The 24,920-nt window shown below is 55.0% G+C and overlaps 10 protein-coding genes across 10 annotated transcripts; 4 read left to right on the plus strand and 6 right to left on the minus strand.

The window, feature by feature from the left end:
• Positions 1-661: 661 nt before the first annotated feature.
• Positions 662-2,441, minus strand: MFIFM68171_07740 (phosphoglycerate mutase (2,3-diphosphoglycerate-independent); the record flags this gene model as incomplete). The annotated part of the gene is made up of 4 exons (XM_071063160.1): positions 662-1,467; positions 1,534-1,906; positions 1,964-2,316; positions 2,414-2,441. 4 exons carry the CDS (start codon positions 2,439-2,441, stop codon positions 662-664), a joined length of 1,560 nt encoding a protein of 519 aa, XP_070919261.1.
• Positions 2,442-2,949: 508 nt separating this feature from the next.
• MFIFM68171_07741 (Mediator of RNA polymerase II transcription subunit 9) lies at positions 2,950-3,507 on the plus strand (the record flags this gene model as incomplete). Its single annotated transcript, XM_071063161.1, has 1 exon — positions 2,950-3,507. The coding sequence occupies one exon, from the start codon at positions 2,950-2,952 to the stop codon at positions 3,505-3,507; it is 558 nt and encodes a 185-aa protein (XP_070919262.1).
• A 456-nt stretch (positions 3,508-3,963) lies between these two features.
• Positions 3,964-5,236, minus strand: MFIFM68171_07742 (Tubulin binding cofactor C-domain-containing protein; the record flags this gene model as incomplete). The annotated part of the gene is made up of 3 exons (XM_071063162.1): positions 3,964-4,170; positions 4,243-5,123; positions 5,188-5,236. 3 exons carry the CDS (start codon positions 5,234-5,236, stop codon positions 3,964-3,966), a joined length of 1,137 nt encoding a protein of 378 aa, XP_070919263.1.
• Positions 5,237-6,457: 1,221 nt separating this feature from the next.
• gpi1 (pig-Q) lies at positions 6,458-10,411 on the minus strand (the record flags this gene model as incomplete). The annotated part of the gene is made up of 11 exons (XM_071063163.1): positions 6,458-6,778; positions 6,833-6,930; positions 6,982-7,443; positions 7,520-8,651; positions 8,718-8,843; positions 9,004-9,096; positions 9,183-9,262; positions 9,975-10,068; positions 10,142-10,218; positions 10,274-10,311; positions 10,371-10,411. 11 exons carry the CDS (start codon positions 10,409-10,411, stop codon positions 6,458-6,460), a joined length of 2,562 nt encoding a protein of 853 aa, XP_070919264.1.
• A 360-nt stretch (positions 10,412-10,771) lies between these two features.
• On the plus strand, positions 10,772-13,559 carry RRP6 (exosome nuclease subunit; the record flags this gene model as incomplete). Its single annotated transcript, XM_071063164.1, has 5 exons — positions 10,772-11,134; positions 11,193-11,404; positions 11,497-11,830; positions 11,883-12,073; positions 12,125-13,559. 5 exons carry the CDS (start codon positions 10,772-10,774, stop codon positions 13,557-13,559), a joined length of 2,535 nt encoding a protein of 844 aa, XP_070919265.1.
• A 438-nt stretch (positions 13,560-13,997) lies between these two features.
• On the minus strand, positions 13,998-15,311 carry APR1 (aspartic proteinase precursor; the record flags this gene model as incomplete). The annotated part of the gene is made up of 3 exons (XM_071063165.1): positions 13,998-14,935; positions 15,004-15,160; positions 15,213-15,311. The coding sequence occupies 3 exons, from the start codon at positions 15,309-15,311 to the stop codon at positions 13,998-14,000; spliced, it is 1,194 nt and encodes a 397-aa protein (XP_070919266.1).
• Positions 15,312-16,428: 1,117 nt separating this feature from the next.
• Positions 16,429-17,359, plus strand: PRF1 (peptide chain release factor 1; the record flags this gene model as incomplete). The annotated part of the gene is made up of 6 exons (XM_071063166.1): positions 16,429-16,460; positions 16,516-16,638; positions 16,714-16,825; positions 16,894-16,992; positions 17,062-17,187; positions 17,243-17,359. The coding sequence occupies 6 exons, from the start codon at positions 16,429-16,431 to the stop codon at positions 17,357-17,359; spliced, it is 609 nt and encodes a 202-aa protein (XP_070919267.1).
• Positions 17,360-20,087: 2,728 nt separating this feature from the next.
• SEC14 (cytosolic factor, phosphatidylinositol/phosphatidylcholine transfer protein) lies at positions 20,088-21,383 on the plus strand (the record flags this gene model as incomplete). The annotated part of the gene is made up of 4 exons (XM_071063167.1): positions 20,088-20,282; positions 20,352-20,401; positions 20,457-20,580; positions 20,658-21,383. 4 exons carry the CDS (start codon positions 20,088-20,090, stop codon positions 21,381-21,383), a joined length of 1,095 nt encoding a protein of 364 aa, XP_070919268.1.
• A 470-nt stretch (positions 21,384-21,853) lies between these two features.
• On the minus strand, positions 21,854-22,681 carry MFIFM68171_07748 (Kinetochore protein mis14; the record flags this gene model as incomplete). Its single annotated transcript, XM_071063168.1, has 2 exons — positions 21,854-22,402; positions 22,499-22,681. 2 exons carry the CDS (start codon positions 22,679-22,681, stop codon positions 21,854-21,856), a joined length of 732 nt encoding a protein of 243 aa, XP_070919269.1.
• A 1,466-nt stretch (positions 22,682-24,147) lies between these two features.
• MFIFM68171_07749 (uncharacterized protein) lies at positions 24,148-24,714 on the minus strand (the record flags this gene model as incomplete). Its single annotated transcript, XM_071063169.1, has 3 exons — positions 24,148-24,306; positions 24,388-24,458; positions 24,528-24,714. 3 exons carry the CDS (start codon positions 24,712-24,714, stop codon positions 24,148-24,150), a joined length of 417 nt encoding a protein of 138 aa, XP_070919270.1.
• Positions 24,715-24,920: the final 206 nt, after the last annotated feature.

The raw sequence follows: 24,920 nt of genomic DNA on the forward strand, positions 1-24,920 counted from the left end.
GTGCTGCAGAAAAGGCACGGGTAGGTTGCATTACCCCGAGGAGCCACACAGATTGCAGGTCTCGGGTTCCGCAATACCCGCCAGCATCACACCAGAACACAGGTGTACGGCCGATATCTTTTCTACAACCTAGTCATCGTGCGACCCAGCCAGCCCTGTTGGTCTCATATTGGCCCAGGTGCAAAGATACGGAGCAAACACCTAACGTGATGGGCCGCAAGGCATCGTCTTCCTAGCCGTCTTTATCGGAGCCGAGATGATAAAGTTTTCGGCAGCACCTCTTGTACGGACCGGACAAACAAACATTGGCGACTCAATCCCCAAGAGCGCTGGTTCCTCCCTCTAGTGATAGGAAGACGCGTGTGATAGCTCGGCCATGAGGTGATCATCAAGCGCGATAAGTACTGTACCATATAACCGGTAGTTGGTTATTGGCCCAGCCATCTCCGTATGCATACTCTGTCGTCCGCTCGGGATTCCTAGATCGTCGATTGGGACATCAAATCTCCAAAAATCCCGTGGAGGGCTCATTACCCATACAAATGGTGGCATTGGAGAGCTCTACCACCATAGCGTATCAGTTCCATAAGTCTATCCTCTATTGTTCCCAGTTCCTCCATTTCTCACTCATGTATTTCTTTTCTAGCTTGCCAAGCTTTGTTTATCCCCTGACTAGCAAACTCGAGCCAGTCATCTCCGGAGGCACCGGCAATCCCATCGCGTCAAGCACAGTGGGGGCAACATCGCCCAATACACCACCCTCTTTCTTTAGGCCCCATCCCTCTGGCGCGTTTGCCATGATGAAGGGGACCTTGTTAGTGGTGTGCGAGGTCTTCGGCTTGCCGTCAGGGAATTTCATCTCCTCGGCGTTTCCATGGTCAGCCGTGATGAAGAGTATATAACCCTCATTTTTGCAGCACTCATAGATCTTGCCGATGGCCTTATCCGTGGCTTCGCAGCCGATGATGGCGGCCTCATAAACACCGGTATGGCCAACCATGTCCGGCGGGGCGAAGTTGTTCATGACGAAGGGGAACTTCTGCTCTGCCAACCGCTTGCAGACCTGGTCCGCGACGCCGTCAGCGCTCATCTCAGGGGCCTTGTCGTATGTCGGGACGCTCTTGTTCGAGGGCACGAGGTCCTGCGACTCGTCACGAGTCTCGAGGGGAAAGACTTTCTCAACGCCGCCGTTGAAGAAGAATGTGACGTGAGCATATTTCTCCGTCTCAGCAACGTGCACCTGTTCGACACCCTGCTTCCCCAGCCACTCAGCGAGCACATTACCCATGTGCTGAGGTTTGAAGGCGACCTCGAACGGATAGTCAAGCTTGTACTGGGTCATTGTGACAAGGTTGATCTTAGGGTAGGGAAAATCAGGCCTGGGTGACCGGTCAACGTCTCCCAGAAGCTGCGTGATTTGCCGGACGCGGTCAGAGCGGTAGTTGAAAAAGAAGACATTGTCGCCATCTGCGGAGAGTTAGCGTTCATACCACTAAGCGAAGTCCGTTTGGGGAAAAAGCCGATATTGCGAACCTTTGAGACGGCCTTCCTGGCCGCCGATGATGATGGGCTTGAGGAACTCGTCCGTCTCACCCTTCTCGTAGCGCTCCTTAACGGTCTTAACCGGGTCATCACTCTGCTCGCCTTCGCCAAGGACCATGCCCTTCAGGGCGATTTCGTTCCGCTCCCATCTCTTGTCCCGATCCATAGCATAGTAACGGCCGACGACTGTGGCGATTTGGCCAATGCCAATCTCCTTGATTGTGGATAGAAGTTCCTCCATGTAAGCTGCACCAGACTTAGGGTCTGTGTCGCGGCCATCGCCAAAGAAATGGATGTAGACCTTGGGGACGCCGTATTCCTTGGCGGCCTTCAGTAAGGCGTACAGGTGTGTCTGCTTTGAGTGCTACATGATAGTTAGTTTTGTACTTTGAAGATTCATCGTTTGAACTGGGTAACCGACAACACCACCATGGGAGATGAGACCGCAAAGATGAAGGCGCCCGTTGCCGTTCTTTGCAGCCTCCATGATCTTCTTGATCACTTCATTCTTGCTGAACTCGCCCTTCTTGATCGTCTGGTCGATGCGGACAACGTCCTGCCAGACAACACGGCCAGCACCGATGTTGAGATGCCCGACCTCAGAGTTGCCCATGAGACCCTCGGGAAGGCCAACCGCCAGAGAAGAAGCCTCAAGTTCAGTGTACCCAGTTGCGCTCTTGGAGAACTTATCCATCACTGGAGTGTTGGCGGCAGCAATCGCGTCGCCATTCTTGGGCGAATCCTCGGAGGGGATACCCCAGCCGTCAATCACGACTAGACGACCGCAAGAGCATCATGATCAGCCATCCCAGCTCCAAATATATCAGAATATAACAGGCGACTAGCGGGTAGTCTGGGCGACGGGACGTACTCAGGCAAGCCTTTTGATCGGGAGCCATGGTGTCGAAGGTGGGGTTCAGGGACTGACTCTGGGATCTAACTGAGATATGACGTGCAGAGACGGGCGCTGACAATGTATGCCCCTAACAAAAGACCCAATTGATGAGAAGTGGGCGGAATATAATGGGCGAAAAAAAAAAAAAAAAATTAAAAAAAATTGCGGGATAAAAGCCGGACAGGAACACCCTTCACTCCTATTCCTGTCGGGCACAGTTGGGATGGCAGGGTTGCTGCGCCTTCATCAGGCCGCCCCGCCTGACGTCGATATCCCCACCAAATGCAGCCTAGCGCACCCCGTATCGGAGCGAGCACTTCAACGCTAACCGGCATCCGTTCAAGTTTCTGCTTCCCCACGAAAACTCAGGTACAGTACCCATTCAAGCACAATCGCATCACGTCTAATACTGGCAAAGGAGCCTGTCCCTAACCAAAGACCAACTCGAGCCCTGCGTTTCGATATTCGAGCAGCGACCGATATTGATCCTTATCTTACGCTAATCAATCACAATGGCAACCCACCAGCTCCCCGACGGCCTCTCCCCGGACGCAGTCGATACTCTCACCGAGCTAACCTCGATCATTACCAAACTGCGCAGCGCCCAGCAACAAGCCTCAACAGCAGCCGGTGGCGCCGGCGTGTCCTCAACAGTTGCACCAGGCACAGGCGCAACCCCGTTGCCACCACCCCTATCGCACCAGCCAAGCGGGGCGACCCCAGCCCCCGGTGCAGTCACGGGAACGACACCATTACCAAGCGCCGCAACCCCGGCAGCAACGGGCGGAGGAGGAGCAGGAGGCAGCGGTGGTCCGCTGCTCAGCGTCAAGGAGCTCCCTGCGGCGACGGACAACCTGAAGCACAAGCTGCAGCGCGCGCGGGCGGCAATGCGGACCCTGGCAGACGTGCAGCGGTCGATTGCCGCGCAGGAGACCGAGCTGGTGGGGCTGGACGGGCGGCGGCGGAAGCAGGCGGCGATGCTGGCGCGGACGCAGGAAGATGGGCTGCAATTTGTGCGGGCGGAACAGAGGAGTAGGGATGAGGAGGGGGATCGGATGGTGGTTGAGTGACCGAGGGTTAAAGTGAATAAGGCTACTCTGGCTGGGCTGGAAAAGGAGCGGGTTGCAATGGGGCTGCGATTTTCCAGCGATACTCACAGCGACGGCAATGTTATCACAACACTAATTCTCCTTGGACGGCTTCTCGGAGGGTACAACCGAGTATGAGAAACCCCTATCCTCCCACCCAGGATGCTCGTGGCTCCGGGCCTGAGATATCGAAATTGGGATCGGACAGAGACGGCTAAAACGCGCTGCTATCACCTGAGACACAGCCAACGATACCCGCCCGCTTACCGTCACCGACGAACCTTTCCACTGCGGACCGAAGGCGAGAAAACGGCGTTCAGTCGTCTGGCCCCACGCGTGACTAAAAATGCCAGGGTCCATGTCATGCCATGGAGACGAACGTCGGATAACGCCTAGGCTAGGCTCACGCACCTGAGATAACCGAGCTCTCGGGCCTACTTAGGTCCCTTTCCCCACGCCCAAAATCTTGAGGATATCGTCTACACCCAACCCCGGATTTCCTATCAGCGTTTTCTTCCAGACATCATCAGAAATTATGTCCTGTTTGGACACCAGAGCCCAATTTGGCGACGCGGTTGACTTCAGCCACTTGAAATCGTCGACCTGGTCCCACATATTGGTTTCCCGCTTCTCCTTGTCTGTCAACTGCACATACATCTCGTCAGTATAGGTCCCTCACGCCAACCTTATATGTTTACCATTCAAGGAAGAACTTACATAAGACTCCGGCGCCGGTGCGAACCTCACCCCCGTACAGTCCTCAATAATCGGCCTGCTAACACAGTGCAGGTAAAACACCACGTTTTCGCATTCGTGGATCCGCACCTGCCTTGCCGTCACCATAACCACGCTGTCCCGCACGCCCGTGACGTGCACCGGCCCGTCAACGTGGCCCGCGACGACGACACTGCTGTTGATACCCCTGAGCGTCAGGCTCGCGAAAGGCGCGGCGCCCCCGATGGTCGGCACCGACATGTCGACGACGCACCGGGAAAGATTTGTTAGCGTGCCAGCAGAGGTGGCCCGAGATGCCGAGGGCGGGAGGAGGATGTGCACATGCTCGTGATCATACAAGGCGACGTCGCGGGCGGTGGAGAAGCTGGGTTTGCGGATGGCCCCGGTTATCGCGGAAGGGCGGGCGATTTCATCGTTGTAATTCTTGATGCTACCGCCACCGCCACCGTCGCCGCCGATGGTAGGCAGGGAGCTGATGCTGTCTTGCTTCTCCTCAGCCGTGGCCGATGCATCACTGCCGGCGGTGGTGGCCGTGGTCGTGGCTACCGAGTTTAGATGTCGCGTATCATGTTTAGTGGCCGTCTCAGCGGTGGGAGAGGTGGTATCGGCTTCCGCTGCGGCGCGAGGTTTGAATCGGAAGCGTGTCTTGGGCGCGAAGGCTGCCGTTGCTTCGTTCAGCTGCTCTTTGAGCGCCTTGATCACGTCAGAGTAAGTGCGCTGGTCGTAGGCGGGCACATAGTCGGCCGCGTCGGCGACCTCGTTGGATAGCCGCGAAATGCCGCTCAGGATGTGCTCGATTGCATCTTGGCGCTCGCCGCCGACGGCTGCGAAGGTAGAGAGCTGGGTGATTTGGTCTTGCAGGGCTTGAACGGTGTATTTGGTTAGTAACGTAGCAGAATAGGGGCTTGGGGGGAACCAGAAACGCACTGGCTGCTGAATCTTGAAATTGGCGGTAGAACCGTTCTTTTGAATCCATTATGTGACGGATTCTGGATTCTGGATTCTTTGTTTCGCACACGATATGAGATGACGGTGTGTGAAAGTTTGGTCTGCACTACCTGAGAAAGCTGCGTGAGAGAAAAGAGAAGAGGTGATCTAGCTGTCTGTGGGGGTTGGGGAAAGGCAGACTGAGTATGGCAAGTTGTGAAGAGGGTCTTCACATACATATTATGCGGCTTACCTTCGGCAGCCGAAGCTCTTTTTCCTTCCTTGTTACGGAGGGGGGACAAGATGGGATGATGCTGTGACGACAGCCCAGCACCGACTAAATCGTGCAAGAGGAGATGCCGCTCTCCACACCTACCTACTTGGGCAGCTTGCACGCAGCTTGCCCCAGCCGTAGTGCATTAGAGCCACAGGAGCTCTGCGTGGGATGAGAGAGGGAGAGCTGCAACCAATGACAAGAGAGCCGTGGGTGGTGGGGCACGGTGGGCGAGACCGTCCTGAGGACAACGAAGTGACACTGGACCTCTGAGATCGAGCGCTTGGGAGAAGAGGAGAAGCGGAGGCACCTCGAGATGCACAGTAGCAACTTGGTCCGTTTGCAACTTCGAGTTATGTCTTGAGCAAGATATAGCAGGGTCGGTCTGTGGCTTCTCGTCCGTTTGTGCTGCGTGTTAGTAGGCTTTCGCTTGCTGTTGGTAATAGATCTCAGAGCTCTATATGCTAATTGCCACTAGCGGAAGGTTCAGAACCTTTCAATCTGCCGATTGTCGCGGTCTTGCAAGGCCACCAACGGAAGCAAGACCACCAAGAGAAGCAAGACAAGAGCCCAGGTAGTTGTGATCTGCCTCAACCCCGCATCCGACGAGGGCTCGGGTTCTTGGTGGGACTTTATTGATTTTGACCTCAATCATCGGCAAGCGGCATCCCGGTGACGTCGTGCATCCATGTTCCGGTTTGGCTCTTTTGTACCGCGTTATTGCAACGTACTCTGCTGAGCCATTGGTCCGACTGCATCCGACTCACCCATGGTGGAAGAGCATTTAAAAGATATCCTTGGATATGGGGAATTTTGACATCCGGCAGGTGAATATCAGAGGATTTTACGACGAAACGCTTTTGTTCGCCAATACTTCCGAGCCGCCCACGGCTCTTAAGCTGGCTACCGGTGATGGAATGACTGGCTTCTGCATAGCTTTCCATCGGGTGGAGTCATCATGCTACAATTAGTCCTATTTACCCTCTACTTGCATGTCTACCCATAGCCTCGTGATCTTCCCCCGCCATAGTTGGAGGGGAACTTCTTCCCGTTTGCTAGAACCGGCACATAGACTGGCGGCGCTTTTCTCTTCGGTGCCGGCAATGAGTTCACCGCGTCCCACATCTCCATCACCCCGGCCCTACGAGCCGGAAGCATACTGTACTGGAGACTGTACAGGTTCTTCCGGTTCAATGGCGGGACGAACTTGCCTGTGAGGAGACATAGCAAGACGCGCGGCGAAAGGTAATGCTTGCGGATACGGTTCCCCATTTGGAAGTACTGATGAAACATGGCCTTAAAGTTAAGCGGTACTGACTGGGCGGCTGTCAGTAGCGGCCCCCTGTTGGTTGACTGTTCCGCTCAACTTACCTTTAAGTATATTACAGAGGTCGAAGGGAGTTGCTTTGACGAATCATTAATGGCGTGTCTAAAGTCTTGGGTATCTCGAAGTTCAAAACGAATCCCTCCTGTGATGTGGTGAGCAGGTGCTCGGCAACAAGTTCGGTCTAGCGACAAACCTGGCAGCCTTCCGGGATCCTTGACCCGAAGCATGATCGCGAAGAGGGGAAAATGATTTAAACAAGAAAGCATCGTGTCAAAAACGGCCTTAAGAGTGATGATGGCCATGCGGGCGATGGCAAAATTAAGGTAAAAGACCACCACGGTGGGCAGGAGAAAGAAAAGAAGTGTGAAGAGGATGGTGCCGACCAGGAGCTGGTCGAGGTCGTAGTCGCACGAATCTATACGGTTTCTCAGAACATTATGTTTCTTCCCCCTGAACAGGTGGAACAGCGAGATCAAAATGTTCAGCTGCCAGTGATAGATCCGGGCCGAGGCAAGATAGAAGGAGTAGATGTGGACTGTTAATATGGAGAGAAGGTCCGAGAAAAGGGCGATCGGCATGCTAGCACCGGCGAAGCTGGAGAATCCGATGAACCAAATGATGTGTGGTAAGATGGGGCGGAGCGCTTCGATACAGCCTAGAAGGACGTTAGGGGGCGTTCTAAAAGAAAGAGGTCTTTTTGCGGGGGGTTAGTGAATGGCCGGGTGGCTTACTTGACCAATAATCAATGACCCACAAGAACAAGTCCCCAAGAAACGCCGCGAGCTCATTGTTCAGCTTCAAACCCGCAGGCCAACCCATAAGCCACGAGATGCTGCTCTGAAGGGCCTCAACTGTGTACTGGGTGAGCAGATGGCTGATTTCCTCTGCAACCCAGCTAGCGTTGTCGATTATGTAGGAACCCAGTGCGATGCCGATGATAACATCGTTAGCCACCAGCCATAGGCTATTGTAGAATCGGATGTAGTCGGGGTGGCTTGTGGTCACGCTCTCCCAGTCGTTCTTCCTGAGCCGCAATGTGACATACTGCATCGGCCAGTAGCAAAATTGCTGGAGCCGGATCTCAACTTGCTGGGCGGTGGCCGAGATATCCTTCAAAGCAGCGTACCTCGGCCGGACCCGCCACTCCAAGATAAGGAGCAACACCTCGGCGGCAATCCGATGAGCCATCAGGCCCATGACGAACAGTCGCCTGATGACTGGCAGAACATACACGGTGACTAGGTTCCATATCCACACCAACATCATGTCTCGCGCAGTTGTTGCCGACTCGACTACTCTCTCCGAGACGCTGAGGCTCCGCTTGGGACGCGTGCCGATACGCGAAACATTCTTTTGGAGTAATTTTTCGAGCTCCCACGCCCAATTGATCTGATTCACGATCTTGGCGAGCGCCTTTTCCTTTGCCGAAGGGACACGCTTGAAGATGGAATGTTGCTTGAGCTTTTCGACCAGTTGCCTCTTTTTTTCCTTCTTTAAGCGCTCCTCCTTCTCATCGTCTTCCTCACCGCCGTCGGCCGTTTCGTTCCTGAGACTGTCGTGGTTGCCCCCTAAAGCCAACGCTATGGGGTTCAGAGAGATGTATTGCATCCTCCCGGGAAGTGGTCTCTCGAAGAGGATGATCTGGATACTGGAAGCTCGCGCACACGTGACCCCCGGGACCCGACGGCCCGCTCCTGTCGTGACACGGATCCAAGATGAATCGGCCTCGATTGATTCGGGCGCGTTGGACAGACCTAGGACATGGATCGACGACTGACCGCAAAGCTCATAGATGCGGCTGACGGGGTGAGGGGCGTTGCGGAGTAGGGTCCCGAGCTTGAGGGCCGTTTCGACATTCCGAGGCTAGCGACGAGTCAGCAAAGTTCTGTTCTTCGCGAACCTTCAAGCACGGTGTCGCTGAGCACGCACCTCGACCTCTTCTAAGATTGCCAGAACAAAGACATCGAGGGTGGAATTCCTCCACCCTACTACCACGCCTCTGAGGTCTGACCGTGGGAGGTCAGCCGGCCAGAACACACGCATCAAGCCATCATGCTCTGGCATGACAGACAGCGGCGGCACATCCAACCACCTAGAAAGATCCCCGCCGTCTCAATTGTTCTCTGGCTGATATACCGGCTCCCGTCGACCGCGGATGCTTGCCAAAGCTGGTGAGTAGGAACTCGATTAGGCGGACGGAGAGACACGATCGTACCAGGCTCGCCTCCCGGGTTGCAAGACGCTCCACAGGGAGAAAGATGAGGAGGAACACAAGGCTGAGCACGGCAAATGCTTTGGCGGCGCGAGACTATGCAGGGTACAAGACAAACGTCAGAACTGGATGGCTTCGGCTTCGAGCGGCAGGCAATGGGAAAAAGGTTTGGTTGTGCTCACGACCACTCCGTAATCCCAGGCGAAGATTGCAAGTTCATAGAGGCGGGTAACTAGGTCCCATCGAGCGGTAATGTAGCCAGCTACGAAGATGCCGAGGGTCAGGACAGAGAAGGGGTGCATAGAATCGCGGCGTTTTGCTACGAGCTGAACATTCCGGGGGGAGTGTGAGACGAAGATGTTTTGTCGGCGAGGTCCTTTCCGTCACCGTGGCTCGGTTAAACGGTCTGGCGGGGTTATTGGGAGACTTGCGTCTTGGTGCTGGTTGTTGAGAGCTTGAAGGAAGGAGAGACAGGGTGGGGGGATACACGTCGGACGAAGCGTTTTTGGTAGTTGGCCTGCTTTAGCAGGCCCGGGGCGAAGAGGCCCACAAATAATTCGCGTTCTTCTCTGTAAAGCCAATTGCGTGCAGAACTCCACTTCCGTCCTGCCGCGATGGGATTCGCTGGTGGACCACGGTCTTGGCTGGGCATCCGCATTTGACTGTTCAGGGATTTCTGTTGTTTTTGCATCTATCACGTTCGTTATCCCCTAGGTATGTGTCTGGATTCGAGGAATAATTGATTTGTTTGTGCAGATACATAGCGGAACTAGAAACCGAACACCTCGGCCCGGACTTTGAGCCGAGATGATGGCGACGCAAACGCTAGCCAGGTCTGAGATCCATAGTACGTCACATTTATGATACAACGAAACGTGCTTTATACACCAAGCCCAAGATGCCCTCGTGCTATTATATATTCTAGGAGAGAAGATTCGTCAGAGCAGAATTCAGTAGTCTGCCGAGTCACCTACATTTTTTCCTAGCCATGAATGTCGCATCATTCTCTCTGTTGTCTTCCCGTGCCTCCTCGAGTAGTTTGTCTATGCCACGCTCCTTGAGAGCTCCCTGGCCGTTGAAGCATGTTAGTCTTGTCTTACGCCATCTGCCTACAGCATGGGCTGAGTCTCTGGGGATTTACCTGCAGGCAAGCACTATATTCCTTGAACAGTGCAGAGCATTCATTGTTGTCGGCGCTGCCGGTTCCGCGAAGATATTCTGTAGCATCATTAGAGTTGCTGACATCGGACATACGAGGCGACCAGGAACGGACTTTCGCTGTACCATTTCAGGAAGCAAGTATCATAACGTCTGTCCTAAGTCAGTTGATGTTTGCGCTGCCTACTGCTCCAGACGGTTGTCCCACTCACTCTTTGACTTCGTTGCACTCTTTCGCCAGTGACTGCGACATTTCCAGACGTCTCGGTCACGATTTCTTGGGAGAACAAGCGCAGGTTGAGTTATATCCGATGTCGGTTGAGTGAGCCGGTCTGTTTGGTGTTCGAGGGTATTCTCCCTGTGATCCGTCCAAGGTTGCTGTATCCCGTGCTGAGGTGTGTTACCAGCTGGCCTGTCCGGCAGGCATTGCTTATCTTATCACCCATCCCCCAGTCTCGATGGCGTATGCGCTTAGCTGACTGCTGTTTTAGGCCAAGACAAAGCGGGACCTCGAAAAAGTTCACGGCGGCCCATTTTGAGAATGGAATGAGCGACGTGCCTTCGCTCTTTGCCCGCCTTGCCTGCGCAAGATATCTGTTGCAACGCCGCCACAATGGACCCATCGCAGGATTTCAAGGCTTTGCGAGAAGCCGTTCAGTCTGCACTGGTGAAAGTCACCAGGTCGGTGAACGGGCTGACGAACGAGGACCTCCAATTCCAGCGAACAGTGCATCCCTCGGTCGCAAGCCAGCTCGATCACCAGACGGATCGTCTGCTGCAGTTGGCTAGTGGCGTCCTCGATTCGGCCGGGAAGTTCACCGGACAGCGCACCTCTCGATTGGAGGATATTGACGACGTGGAGATACGGTGGAGGTCTACCTTGGACGTGATCGACTCGCTCTTGGAGAAAGCCGACACCTGTCTAGACGAGTATACCGGTCTTGTCAAGCGGAAGGATGCGCCAACGTATGAATCCGTATGCGCCACTCTCTCCTGCATAGACATTGATCGGCTTACACTGACGGTCATTCTAGGGACGTGATGCCAAACGTCCGAAATCGGGTGCCGACAGATTGGATTGGTCTCTGAAGCGGGCGAACATCCTAAAGCCACAGAATGCCTTCGAGAAAAAGACGGAAAATTTTGGCCCCGACCCCTGGAAGCCTTTGCTGACCAGCAAGCCTCATGCCAAAGTCCCCCTGGAGGAGAGTCTGGCGACCTTTGTCGACCTAGAACACAATCTGCAGTATGGACACAGCTTTCCGTTACGCCCCCCCCTCGACTAAGAAGCGGGAGAACAAGACGGAGGAGGTTGGTCGTGGCTAACTCGGTGTGTAGGTTCAAGCATCCCTATGAACACGAAATTCTCAGCATGGAGTATCCGAAGCGGGTTTACGAGCCGTGCCAGCCGATGAAATATCTCCCCATCGAGTCAACAAAGGCCGTTTGGGTGGACACCTACGAAGGTGTCTTGGACATGCTGGAGGATCTGAAGAAGGCAACCGAGATCGCAATCGATACGGAACATCACGACTTTAGGTCTTACCAAGGGCTTCTGTCCTTGATGCAGATTAGCACAAGGGAGAAAGATTGGATCATCGATACCCTCGTGCCGTGGAGGCACAAATTGGAGGTTCTCAACGAAGTCTTCGCCGATCCTAAAATCGTCAAGGTAAGCGAAGAGCGTATCTCCTAGAGCGATATGTATCTCTGACGGTGCTCAGGTTCTTCACGGCGCGTTCATGGACGTTGTCTGGCTCCAGCGTGACCTCGGATTGTACGTCGTTGGGCTTTTCGACACTCACTTTGCCAGTGATGTCCTAGGATACGCAGGTAGAAGCCTGGCGTTCCTACTGAAAAAGTTTGTGGACTTTGACGCGGACAAGAAATACCAACTCGCAGACTGGCGCATCCGGTAAGTTTGAGCAAACACCCTAAGGAATCGCTTGATTAACCAATCTTCCAGACCTCTCCCGGACGAGATGTTCTATTATGCCCGGTCGGACACACATTATCTCCTCTACATTTACGATATGCTGCGCAACGAGCTCGCCGAGTTCACGGCCCAGGGCCACCCAGACGGGACGCCCATCGACCGGGTTCTTCAAAGATCCCGAGAGGTGTCTCTGCAACGTTATGAATTCCCCGTCTGTGAACCCGAGACGGGAACTGGTGCTCGCGGATGGTTCAATATCTTGATCAAGTCGCCGACGCTCTACAATGGTGAGCAGTTTGCCGTCTACAAAGCGGTATTTAAATGGCGTGATGACCTAGCACGTCGCGAGGACGAGAGTCCCCATTTCATCATGGCCCAACAGGTCGTGTCAGATATTGCGCGCATCATGCCTACGGACAAAAAGGCCTTGTGGAGTTTGCTCGACTCACAGGCTCGAGCGCTCAAGGTCCACCTAGACAGTCTATTTGACGTTATACAAGAGGCAAAGGCAAAGGGAGCAAATGGCCCGACAATGATGGAGTTTTTTAGAGAGTCGTCTGGGGCTGCTGCCGGGCGGTCCCCACATGGAGACAGGCCAGCAAATGCCAGCGTAGAGGTGGGCGGTGACCCTCTGAGCATCCAGGAACTGAAGACGGAATATTCCCAGTTATGGGGCAGCATGGCCCTCAGCTCGTCGTGGGACGGGTCCGCAAAGATTGTTTCGCCGGACGAGCAGGTAGAGATACCCCTGTTCTATTCTGATCTCGCCCGGAACGTATTCAGCGTTGGCAAGCCGGAGGAGGTTGGGAACCAAAATGCTGCAGAGCAGCCTGCTGCTTCTGAGCCCGCTCCCGTAGAGAAGGAGGAGGAAAACAGAGAATTCACCCTCAAAAAGAGCAGCCGGAAACGCAAAGCAAGCGACGTCGAGAGTGGGTCCGAGTCCGAGCCCGAACCCCAACCCGCCGGGTCCGACTCGGACGTCGACATGGACGGGGGGGTCTCCGCAGCGAGCCCAGACGCCGAGGCCGACAGCAAAAAGGCCAAGAAACTGGCCAGGAAAGCCCATAGAGAAGAGCGCAAAAAGGCTGCAGCACAGAAGGAGCAGGACCAGGGCCAGCAGGGTCAGCAGAAGCAAACAAGGTCCCGGACGAAGAAAGAGTGCAAGGCGGCCGCTAAGAAGGCCGCCGCCCAACAACCAAACCAGCCACCAGCTGGTTCCGATACATCGCACGACGAGCAGCAAGCAGGGGGGGCAGACGAGGAAGCGCAACAGCCATTTGACTACACCAAGGCCGAGTCTGTCTTGCACGCATCCAGGGCTGCTGTGGCGAATGGCAATGGGCATAACAAGAAGGATGGGAAAGCAGGGTTTGACCCGTACGCCAAAAAGTCTGGTGACGCGCCGCAGGGCGCGAGGAAAATGAATTATGAAAAGGCTGGGCGGACCGCCACATTTAAGAAGTGAGGAGCCAGAAACGCTCCCCAGCGCGTTATGACTCCTCGAGTTTGAAAACTTCTCGTCTTTCATCTTTGGCCCCGGTTATCTTATAACATAAGAGTCGGATCACCTTGCTGATATGGATCGATACCCTCAAGGGAAAAATGAATTAGGTTTTGCTCTTTTAACGTTCGAATCGCGTGTTGTCTTACATATCGCTGCATGAACTTGGCAGATCATTGCTCCATCACGCGGTTCTCGGAAATTCCAAGGAATGCCGGATCAAAGAATGAAGCCAGACAATCACAGCGCACAATGGGCGAGGTAGATATATAAGCAGCTCGGCATTTGTGTGTACAGTACAATGAATATAAATGATAAACGAAAGCCGTACTTTGCATACTCAAAAATCCCACACAAAAACGCTGCAGTCCTTCATGTCACCATCTGGCGACTTCCTGCGCTTTATTTCTTCGCCTCCGCAAGCCCGACGGTGCCGGCGCCAAGGTCGTAAATCGAGTAATACCTGCGAAGGAACGCATCGCCCAAGATGGCAAGGGGCCCGGTAGGCGCAGGGAAATCCATGCCGAAGAAAGTTGAGATGCAGCTGCCGCTGACTTCCAGGATGTAGTCGTAGGGGCCGAGCGTGAAGTTGTAGCCGGCCAAGTTGAAGGAAACATCCTTCAGCGAGTCTCGCTTGCTGCAGTCAATCGCGTACTGCCCGGCGTAATTCTTCTTGGCGCCAATCTGGGCGTTGAGCATCTCGGCAAGCTGGCTCGGCAGGGCGTTCAGCGAAGTGCCTGTGTCCAGGATGACACCCGTGTTCTCGAGCTCAGCCGTGTCATCGCCGTAAGAGATGGCATCGAGATCAACTTCCCAATAAGCCTTACGCCTCAAGGGGATAGTGGTGATCTTGCCCGTATACTTGTCCTTGTCAACACCGCCAAAGACCACCTCGGATTGACCCTCTGTATCGGCCAGGTAGAATGCGAACACGGGCTCGTCGATGAGCTTCTGCTCAACCATCTTATAGAACGGAGGAACAATGCCGTTGACGGAAATCGTATCGAAGCCGAGGCCCAAAATGCCGTCGAACCGGCCGAAGGCGAAGGCCAGGCCTGGCTCATTGGTCGCTTCAGCAAAGTCCTGGCCCTTGATCGTAATGTCCCCGATGGTCATCGTGTCTTGCGACACGAAGCCACTCAGACTCCCCGAGCCGTATCTGATCTCGAACTTTGTTCCGTTCGCCTTGTAGGTAGACGAAGCCGACGAGTCGTACTTGGAGTGGAGATAGCAAGCGATGGAGCCACACTCGATGGAAGGAACCCAAAGGTTGGAGCTGCCCGTGTCCAGCACCACCTTGAAAGTTTGGGGTGGGGTTCCGATCGTAATTTCAGAGAAGTCTTCGACGGCCAGTCAGTCTCAGGTTCGGGGGGGGGCAAGCCTAGGGATGGGAACATGATGCACGTACACTGGGCGTTCATGAAGTTGGAAATAGGCACCGGGTGATTGCCCTGGACGTCAGCGACCATGCCCTTGAACATGGCGTCGGCGTGGGATTGCTGGGGTCGGATTCCCATATACTTCTGGCCGAGATGCTCGAGCTGAGTGTTGATGGGGACAGCCTCCTAGAAGAAGCATCAGCGGTGGTCCTGCACTCCGGGCAATTGATTAACCTACAAGCTGCTCTGCAAGAGGAACCTTCTTCAACTTCATTTTGTGGACTGCGGCCTGAGCCGAGCCGAGCAACACAGCCGCGGTCAACAGAGCGCCCTTCATGATGCGCGGCTCTGGAGGAGATGAGCGTGGTTGGATAGGAAAGCAAAGGAATGGAAGGCGATGGGCCGCAGTAACAGAGATGAACTAGATGCCGCCGACGAATGCCGATGGGGTGCGGATGGTGGTGGTGATGGAGGAAATGATGGGGTTGAACGGATGACGGAAGAAGCGCAGGCGTTTGGAGAAGCGCCCGGTTTGTTATGCTAAGCAAGGGCGATGCTGCCTCCCGGTTTGGGTGAGATTACGTAGCATACAGGGACACGAGGACGACGCAGCAGTTACCTGGCGGATCGCCCAGGCGGCAACGGTAAGGTACTTGTACACAATACACTACAAGTGGGGAGGCTGGGCGGGCAAGCAGGGCAGATTCACGGATGGCTAACTCGCATGTGGTCTAGCGTGGCGATTCTCCGACATGGACGGTCACGGGGAAGCTAGAAGTGGGTACTATACGTCTTGGCAGAAGCTCGAAATGCGCAACTTGCTCCGCATTCTCCACGCACCGACTTTCCGGATTCGTATACTACACTGGGAACGAATTGTGCACTCGATGGCGGCGTCGTGAGGAGCCTTACACTCCGGCGCATACGTCCGAGACGGGAACGAGGTCAAGAAAGTGTGAGATACGGCTGGATTGCCGTAACATCTGTTTCGTCCGGCTGCCTCTGCCGTTTACCCAAGCCCTCCCAGCATGTCTCCTCCGTTACAAGCACGTTGTCAGACCTGGCTGTCGTTGCCCTTGTGGTCGCGCAGTCGGGAAAGCATGCACCGTACCGGAGCTGACCCCGCATTTGCGGGCCTTCCCCTAGGCAGGTACAAGCCCTGTGTGAAAGAAGCCGAGTCTCAACCAATCCTACATTTGTGCCTCTTGGATGGGCCGCCGCCTTGCGATGGGAGCGCACGAGCCAACCGGCATGTTGCTCTGTTTGCCCCACCATCCACTATCCGCCTGGCTCACCAAGGCCGCTAAGCAACCCCGCCATGAATTTTTGCCAGCAGCTGCACACGGCAGAGGCAGTGCAAGCAGTTCCAACGCTACACCGTTTGCCTTTGCTGGACAGCTTCTCCTGTCGTTTTACCCCGCCCTGGCCGCAACATGTGAAAGGCGTTGTCCAAGATGGCAAGTCATGGCAAAGAAGCAGCACCAAAGTGGGCTACGTCCATGATCGCGAGAGGTGTGGGCAGGCTTGCTGATCAAATACAGGGACGCTACGCCCTCTAACCCCCGTGGCATTCCCTATGCGCCGTTCGTTGACAAGGTCGAGGATTATGTCGCCTCACGCGCCGATGTCGAGCCGACGCTGCGGAGTTTTCAGGAGATGATTGCGTGAGTTAGTCCTCCGGGAGGCCGTGGGCTGCACTGGCGGAGAGTGGTGGCTGATACTTGTTGGGGAGGAGGTAGGAAATATCAGTTCATGGAGCAGAATCTGCAGCGAAGGGTAGCAGGGTTGAAGGACAAGCTGCCAGACATTCAGAAGACGTTGGATACGGTGCGATTTCTGAAGCTCAGGCCGGTAAGACGAGGGTCAAACGCCCTGGGATAGCCTGGTATGTGATGCTAACCCGGGATACTATGCCGCAGGCCGAGTCGGATCTGATTGAGACGACATTCGAGCTGAACGATACGCTTTATGCAAAGGCACAAATACCGCCTACGGATGAGGTCTACTTGTGGCTTGGGGTATGACTTCGTTTGCATGGTTGTTTTCGCAGTTGGTGTTGTGGTTCCGAGGGCTAATCCATGGGGCAGGCCAACGTCATGTTGGCATATCCTATCGACGAGGCCGAGACGCTTCTCGACTCTAAACTGCAAGCTGCGAAGCAGAGCTTGTCCAACTGCGAGGAGGACTTGGATTTCTTAAGGGAGCAAATCACGGTAATATAGATCCACGGTGTTATTGATAGCTCAGGGCTCTCGCTGACTAGGACAGACCATGGAGGTGGCAGTCGCCAGAGTATACAATTGGGATGTGGTACAGAAGCGTAAGGAAAAGGAGGAAGAAGATAAGCAGAAAGGGAAGGGTGCCGAGGGTCCACCAGGAGGCTGAGGGCTGTCCCTGGGGGACAGACAAGGTGGTTTCGGTTTAACTATATGTCCCTTATCTCGTGGATCCTCATGCCATTTGGGCGCTTGGACATGTAAGAACTTGCAACTTTGGTGTCATCTCCTGCCATAATCAGCACGTTCCCCTCGTTCGGCTCGTTCGCCGCCCGTCGCCGCACACACCGGAATCGCCTCAGTTACCCTCCTCCTGTCCGACCCGGGCGGGTTTCCCCTTTGCAGCTGTGTCGCTCCCCCAGCCCGCGCCTGAGTAGAACTGGTATGGGGTCGCCTCTAGTGCGAGCAATACGGTTGTGAAGTCTGGGAGGTCGTTCCGCCTTGCGATCTGCTAGACCGCGACATCATGCTTTGGATCGAGGGTATAGCTTTGCCAAAGCTTGCTAGGAGGCAATGTAACTATTAGAAAGTTGAGGTGCTTCCCGCGGCGGGTGGGCGGGGGGGGGGAAGGGATTGTTGGAGCGGGGAAAAGGAAAAGAATAGAAAAAGACTAGAAGAGAAGCGCAGGGAAGACAGAGAGATGCTGAACCCAAGAGCAAGGGGATAAAGACGTGAACTCTCTAAGCCAGCCGAGGAGGAGACAATGTGTGCCAATTAAATCTGTCTGTGGCGTGTGAACTATTGACGTATTGCCATGATGGGAGAGCGAGTTTTATACAATGGAACCCTCCATCTTGCGCTTACGATGTCAAGCCGCGTCTATATCACGGATATTCTGGAAGCATTAACTGGTAAACCTCGCCGGCCCCCAGTCACCTGGTAGGACAGGGCCGTTAGTACAGGCTTTATCGCGACCGAATTGGGTCCCGCTTAGTCCACTGAAGGCAACGGCGCGCCCTCGGGCGAACACTAGTTGTGCCGAGATAGATCGTTTTCGCTTACAAAACACTGATGCAGTGTTCCAGCGGACTATGCATTTGAATGTGGCATGGTAGTCAGATACAAGATGCTGGTATTGTATAATCTAAGCCTGAGCTTTGCCCGCTAGCTTGGGCACCCGGGAAGGCATATATCTCCTATCCCGACCTGCAGCTACCTATCAAGACGGAGAAGAAGACGAGTGCTTATAACCCTCTCCAGCGCATATTTTTTAGACTTTCACAAAGGGGCTGGGTTGATCATGAACGATCTCGCTTTTGTTCACACCCCATGCAGAATGCGCACTAACACCAGAGCGGAGGATCGCACATTGGTCACGGTTTAAGAAACCTAGTATCCCGTGGCAGCAGAAGAGTGCAATGAAGGAAAGCGGAAACGGTGGAAGTGAAGGATGTTCTGATGCAATAAATGTGCTGGTAGGTAATTACGTGGGGTGAGATACTTCATGCAACCTACCGTGCCATGCATTCATCAACCCTCCCCAGCTAAAACTGTAATACAGGTAGTACATGTATAATACTACGTATGGCCACGAGCTAACCGCCTGCAATCCAGGCGGAGTAGCTGTCCCTATAGGAGACCCGGGGCATAGCGCGTGGGCACTGTGGTTGGGAACAATGCTGCAGTACGCAAGTTGGGGCCAAAAAGTAAATAATTTGACTTTCCTGTTAGTGTGAATCATGTGACTCATATACTTTCTGGTGTGACACGTGGTCCGGGCTAACAGATATATCCGGTCACTCTTGGCCACAACCTTCATTTGGGTTCACTTGTCTCGCCAACGGTCGCCGTTTTATCTTCTATGCAGACGTATACAATCATTACGATAGCCCGATGTCTGAGAATTCGGCAGTCCTCGATGCTTTTCCCATCACGTATTTTGGGATCAGTGACAGACTGTCGCTGCGAGAGAGTGCATGCAACTGCTCGATGCCACGATCATAGGTCGTCCCGAGTCGCTTGGGGTGAACCGTGAGTTAGCCGCAACGAAGCAGAGCGCTGGCATAACTCAACACAGGCCAAGACGACCAATAAGACGTCAATTCGGTCAAGTACAAGAAACCATATACGGCATGTGGAGAAGAGTTCGCGGACCCTAGGACTATTATACCCTTCGTTATCACTCATAAAGGTGCAACCCTTGTGGCCCATGTTCCGGATGTGGTGTTGGGAACGCATGTGAGGGTGGCATATGCGACTCGGGAGTGCACCAAGGCCCGGCCTTGCAACCGGCCAGGTGTGTTCGTGATAAGCCCAACAGCGGGTCAGCCATTGTTTCGGTTCCGCATTTCAGCTGCAGCTTGCCAATCAGCGTACTTGCCTTTGTAGACATGTTTCCGTTTTCCGACACGGGTCGCTGTGTTTCTTGTCAAATCGCCGGGGCGGTCAAGATGAATGCTCTGGGGCAGACCAAGTTGTGGGGATTGCCGGCTGTCCACCCAAGGCTTAATGGTCTCGCCAGGTGCGGGGCGCACACTGGATCACTGGATGGAGCTGATTTGACCGCACATTCGCTGCCAACCCCGGCGCCGTCTCCCGGCCGCCCATGACGAAAATTCAACAGCCCCGCGTCCCCCTGACCATTTCAGGCACCTCGCCAAATAGGGTACTGTGTCGACGCCTCCCAGCTCTAATCCGCCCTTCCTTGTTCCTCGCCATTTCCCTCGCCGCTACTTCCCTGCTCCGTGTCCACACGCTCTTGGACCTATACGTATCTGCAACTGCACAGCATCCCTCCGCCGTTCCCTCATACTCACTCCTTAGGAGACGCGGTATCCGAAACGTTCAAGTCGAGAGACAGCCTCCAATTCCGATCAGATCGAATATCCAGAAACACCATGGCAGCTGAGCTTGCACCCAGACCCCTGGAGCTCGACCCCAAGTACGACGATTATGACTTCCCGACTACGGCGCCCGTCGCTCAGAGCGGGCACCCGGGCTACCTGACGGCCCAACAGCAGGCCCAGGTGCACCAGCTCCGACTGCTGCTCGAGTCCGAGGGCTTCACCAAGCGTCTCGATACGCTGACACTGGTACGAGCTGGCCTTCCTTTTGGCATACGAGTGCGGCATGGGGATGGCTGCTGACGGGCGTTTGGGCAGCTGCGCTTCCTGCGTGCTCGCAAGTTCGATGTGGAACTCGCCAAGAAGATGTAAGTAGGGCATCTGGCTAGCGGGCGCGAGCATGGGAACGCTAAACAAGGCTAGGTTCATCGACTGCGAGAAGTGGCGGCAAGAACTCAACCTGGACGACACCGTGCCGACTTGGGAGTACCCCGAGAAGAAGGACATGTTTAAGTATTATCCCCAATTCTACCACAAGACCGACAAGGTAAATGTCCACACCTTCCCCCTCCCTCCTCGCCCTCTTTGTGTGCCACCGCAACTGTTCATGCTAACCGACTACAGGACGGCCGCCCCGTTTACATCGAGCAGCTCGGCGGTATCGATCTGAACGCCATGTACAAGATTACGACGGCCGAGCGCATGCTGACTAACCTTGCGGTCGAGTACGAGCGAGTGGGGGACCCGCGGTTGCCCGCCTGCAGCCGCAAGGCCGGCGTCCTACTCGAGACGTGCTGCACCATCATGGACCTCAAGGGCGTCGGCCTGGCCAAGGCGCCCCAGGTGTACAGTTACGTCAGGCAGGCGAGCGCGATGAGCCAGAACTATTACCCGGAACGCCTGGGCCGGTTGTACATCATCAATGCCCCCTGGGGCTTCGGCACTGTCTGGAGCGTCGTCAAGGGCTGGCTGGATCCCGTCACGGTGCAGAAGATCCACGTGCTCGGCAGCGGCTACCAAAAGGAGCTGCTCCAGCAGGTGCCGGCCGAGAACTTGCCCAAGCAGTTTGGCGGCACCTGCGAGTGCCCAGACGGGTGCGAGTATAGCGACATGGGCCCGTGGCATGAAAAGGAATGGGCACGCCCGGCCAAGTGGGAGAAGAAGGAGAGCGCTCCTGTCGAGACAGCGCCGGCAGAGGTGAAAGATGGTGCTGACGCCAGCGCGGCCGCTTCAGCCCCTGCTCCCGCTCCCGCTGCCGAGACTGCTGAGACTACCGAAACTGCCGAAACTGCTGAGACTGCCGAGACAACTAAGACCGATGCTGCCGCTCCCGCTCCGGCCGCCGCATAGAATAATCGACAACTAGAGGTGGACGCAGCCTGTGAAGATGCAGTTGCTTGTATTGTATCTTCGGACTGGGGAAACGAGGGGCTTTGCCCGCGGGTAACGTGGGCGGCCGTGGATCAAGCTGGCCAGCTTGCGGTGTGGCGGTATATTAGTGATTGGAGGGAGGGGGCCCGTTGGGTTAACGCGGGGGTTCTGCGGTATGCGCTGTAGATACCTCGTGTCTTCGTCCGTAATATCTTGATCTCTCTCGCATGGATACAACAATAGACTCCTTGCATAGTTGGTTTTACCGGTTTATAACTACGTTTCGTCGTAATTGCTTCGCCTGCTCTTGATATCAAATCCCTCCATCCATCCGACATGCCCGCCCCCCCAACCACCCCCCACCTCTCTCAACCTCCCCAAACGCCTTTCCATAGAAGAGAAAAGATTATCAAAATATTTTCGCCAAACCTATCCTCTCTCCGACTTGATCACCTCCCGGTAGTACTCCCAGTCACATACCCCGCCGCGACCCTCGCCCTCTCCATCTTGGCCACGGCAGCCGGCATGTCCCTCTTCAGCCGCCCCAGCGCCTCGACCGCCTCCCGGAACCGGCCCTCGACCCCGTCCTGCCGGTCTAGCTCGCCCATGCCCTCGAGCGCCTTCTTGCCCGACACCCCGCCTTCCTCCTCGACGCGCGCCCGCACCGCCTCGAGCGCCGCCTCGTCGGCCGCCAGCCCTTCCCCCGCCGCCTCGGCCCACCGCGCCGCCGTCGCGCGCGGCACCCGCCGCTTCAGCTGCGCGATGGACCGCAGGAGGTCCTCCTCCTGCGAGACGAGCTCCTCGATGCGGTCGCGCTTGCGTGCGTCGAAGGGCTCGTACTCTATTTGCACTTGGGGTTGTTGCTGCTGTTGATTTTGTGGTGGTTGGCCTCGGCGGTGGTGTGCGGAGAGGGAGGCGAGGTAAGGGGAGGGGTCGTCGACGGGGAGGCCGTTGATGGTGAGGTTCTGGGCGGCGAGTGTGAAGGTTTTGAGGATGTACTAAGATCATGGGTGACGGTGGGGTTAGTTGGGAATTTGGAAGAGGAGTCCGGGGGAGGGGGGGAAGCAGAGGGGAGAGGGATGGATGGTGCGTACGTCGTTGACGAGCTGTTCGATGCGGTCGCGCAGCTCATCTTCTTGGGCGTCTACTGTGGTGTCGTCGACTGGAGGGAAGGCGGCATTGATACTGTCTGCTGCGGCGCGCCGGACGTTGTCGATGAGGTAGGTGAAATCTTCGGGTGATTGGAGTTCGATGGGCCGGTGGGCTGCAGAGTCCATACTGGTGGGTTTGATAGTTTATTTACTAGTCTAGTTTGCTTAGTGACAGAATAGGATTGTCACGCTGAGTTTCGCACCTGGCCGTTAAGAGTCACTGAAAGATTCAAAGGTTGGACCTGGTGTAGGTACTGTACACAAACTCGGCATAAACATGCGTCAACGTCGCGTTCAATGACCGCAAATCACTTATCGATAATTATATGCATGCCGTAACAAATGTTGGCCCGTGCGTCCTGCCCCCCCACCATAGCCTGGCTATTGTAGATCCCCCTCGACCTTTTTCAACACCTGACCGACAATACCGTGATTCGGGTGGAAATAACTCCTTTTTTTTTTTTTTTTATTTTTTTTTTTTATCTCCATCTTCATTGATTTTGCTTATTCTCTCCCTCTGCCCGGTCTTCTGCTTCTTTGCCTAATCTCAAGGGGGAGAGGGGGCGCTGCTTGAACCATGCAGGGTGGGGCCTGTCTCCAGCCTTCAACGAGCGAATCGGGTTACGCTAGACCGAGGAGGGTCCGGTAGGCCCGGCTTGGTGGGGTTCAGTGATCAACGGCGGGGCGGCAATGGGTCCGGTCTTATCAGCTGCAGCGGGATCGCCGGCATACTGCGGCTTGCCGTTGTGCATAAGTAATGCTTGTCTGGGGTGATTGAAAGGACTGAAGCTGAGGACGGGAGACGGAGGGCCATTCTTCGTCCTCGGTTTAAGACTGCCCTACATACCACAAAAATACGATTTCTAGGACGGAGACCAACAGAGGAGCAACAACCCCCCGCCACACCAAATAGTGGTTGTCCAGGATGTTATGCAGTGCCAACGAAGCACAATTTAGTGTCAAACAGGCTACGTCAAACGTGCCCGCATTGCCATGTACTACCGTCCAAGACGCCAGTTCCAATCCAGTTTACATAGTATCAGCACTCAGATGAGTCCGGTCGAGAAGCTCTAGTTGGTAAGATATATTTTGAGGGGAAAAGATGCAAGCCGCACCTGAAGACAAGGGAGTCATGAACGCCCCCAAATCCAACTCCCCAGTGACTCAAGATGAATGATTACCCCTGGCTCCCAAAGTGTCAAAACTCCCAGTCCAGCCGTTGCCTTCGGCCCTATGACGCTATATGCCCTGGAGGCAAAGCCTAAAGAAAGAGAGAAAAGACAGAAAGACAGAAAGAGAAGGGCAAAAAAAAAAAAAAAAAAAAAAGGTGGCTGATCATTTACAGCGACGCATATATTGTATGTGTCAACCCTTCAGGAGTGCTTGGGAATCCGCGTCCGAGAGATGACGGGAATTGCGTGCTGGGAAGCCCAATGAACCAGCGTGAAACAGCAGCTAGCTCCCAACTCCAGGCATTTCCGATGAACAAAGTCGTGGCTTCACGCCGCCGTGAAGCAGGTCTAGGGATGCTCCCAGTGCAATGTAACCTGACCACCGGGTTGATCTAATATGTCCGTCTTCTAATCGCGCATTTACTGCGGCATCATCTTCTTGATCTCTTCGTCGCTTAGATAGATCTCGTGCACCGGGTCGCGTCGCTGCTCGAGCGGTACATAGTCGTAATCGCCGAACGATGGGAGGAAGATCTCGGGGTTCCAGACAAAGCCTTGGCCGGACGAGAGGTACGTGACCTAGTGATACGCTATTGTGAGCGAATGATGATGCGGCTAGATGGGGCAGCACAACGTCAAGCCACTACAGCGGAAGCTTACCAGTCGCATGGGTCCGTCGGGATCATCGCCAATCTTGATTGTAGTGCACTCTTGCTTGGAGAAGGCCGAGCCTGGCGAAAGGTATTAGCTGGTTAGCACAGATGGCCCGCCGGTGCGGGAGCGACAGGCGGCAAGCTAACTTAGTAGGCTGGGCCGCCTAGTGTGCAGCATCTTCTGCTTTTGAGCCGCCCGAGAGGGCGTCTTGGAGCAAGGCGCCGGCGTGCTTGGGGAGCTCGAGTATGATGATGGCGACGAGCCAGCCTCGGCCTGGGCCGACTGCCGGTGGCGCTGGTCGGGAATGGTGATGGAAGAAAGCATGTTGTCCATTGCGATGATCACCGGTGGAGCAGCGTTGCTTTCTTCGGGGTTCAAACAAGGTGTAACAGACAAGCGTGGCGGAGGGCAGCGGTATGGGGCCAAGTGCTTGTTACTACCGAGGCGATGTGCAGAGTGGTAGGCGAGAAAGGGATCATGAATTCGACACTCGAGATGGAGGTACCTGGACTCCGAACTAGCCCAAGACGCAAAAGAAG

Source organism: Madurella fahalii (genome assembly GCF_045866475.1).
Source record: "Madurella fahalii IFM 68171 DNA, scaffold_4, whole genome shotgun sequence".
Lineage (NCBI taxonomy): Eukaryota > Fungi > Ascomycota > Sordariomycetes > Sordariales > Madurella > Madurella fahalii.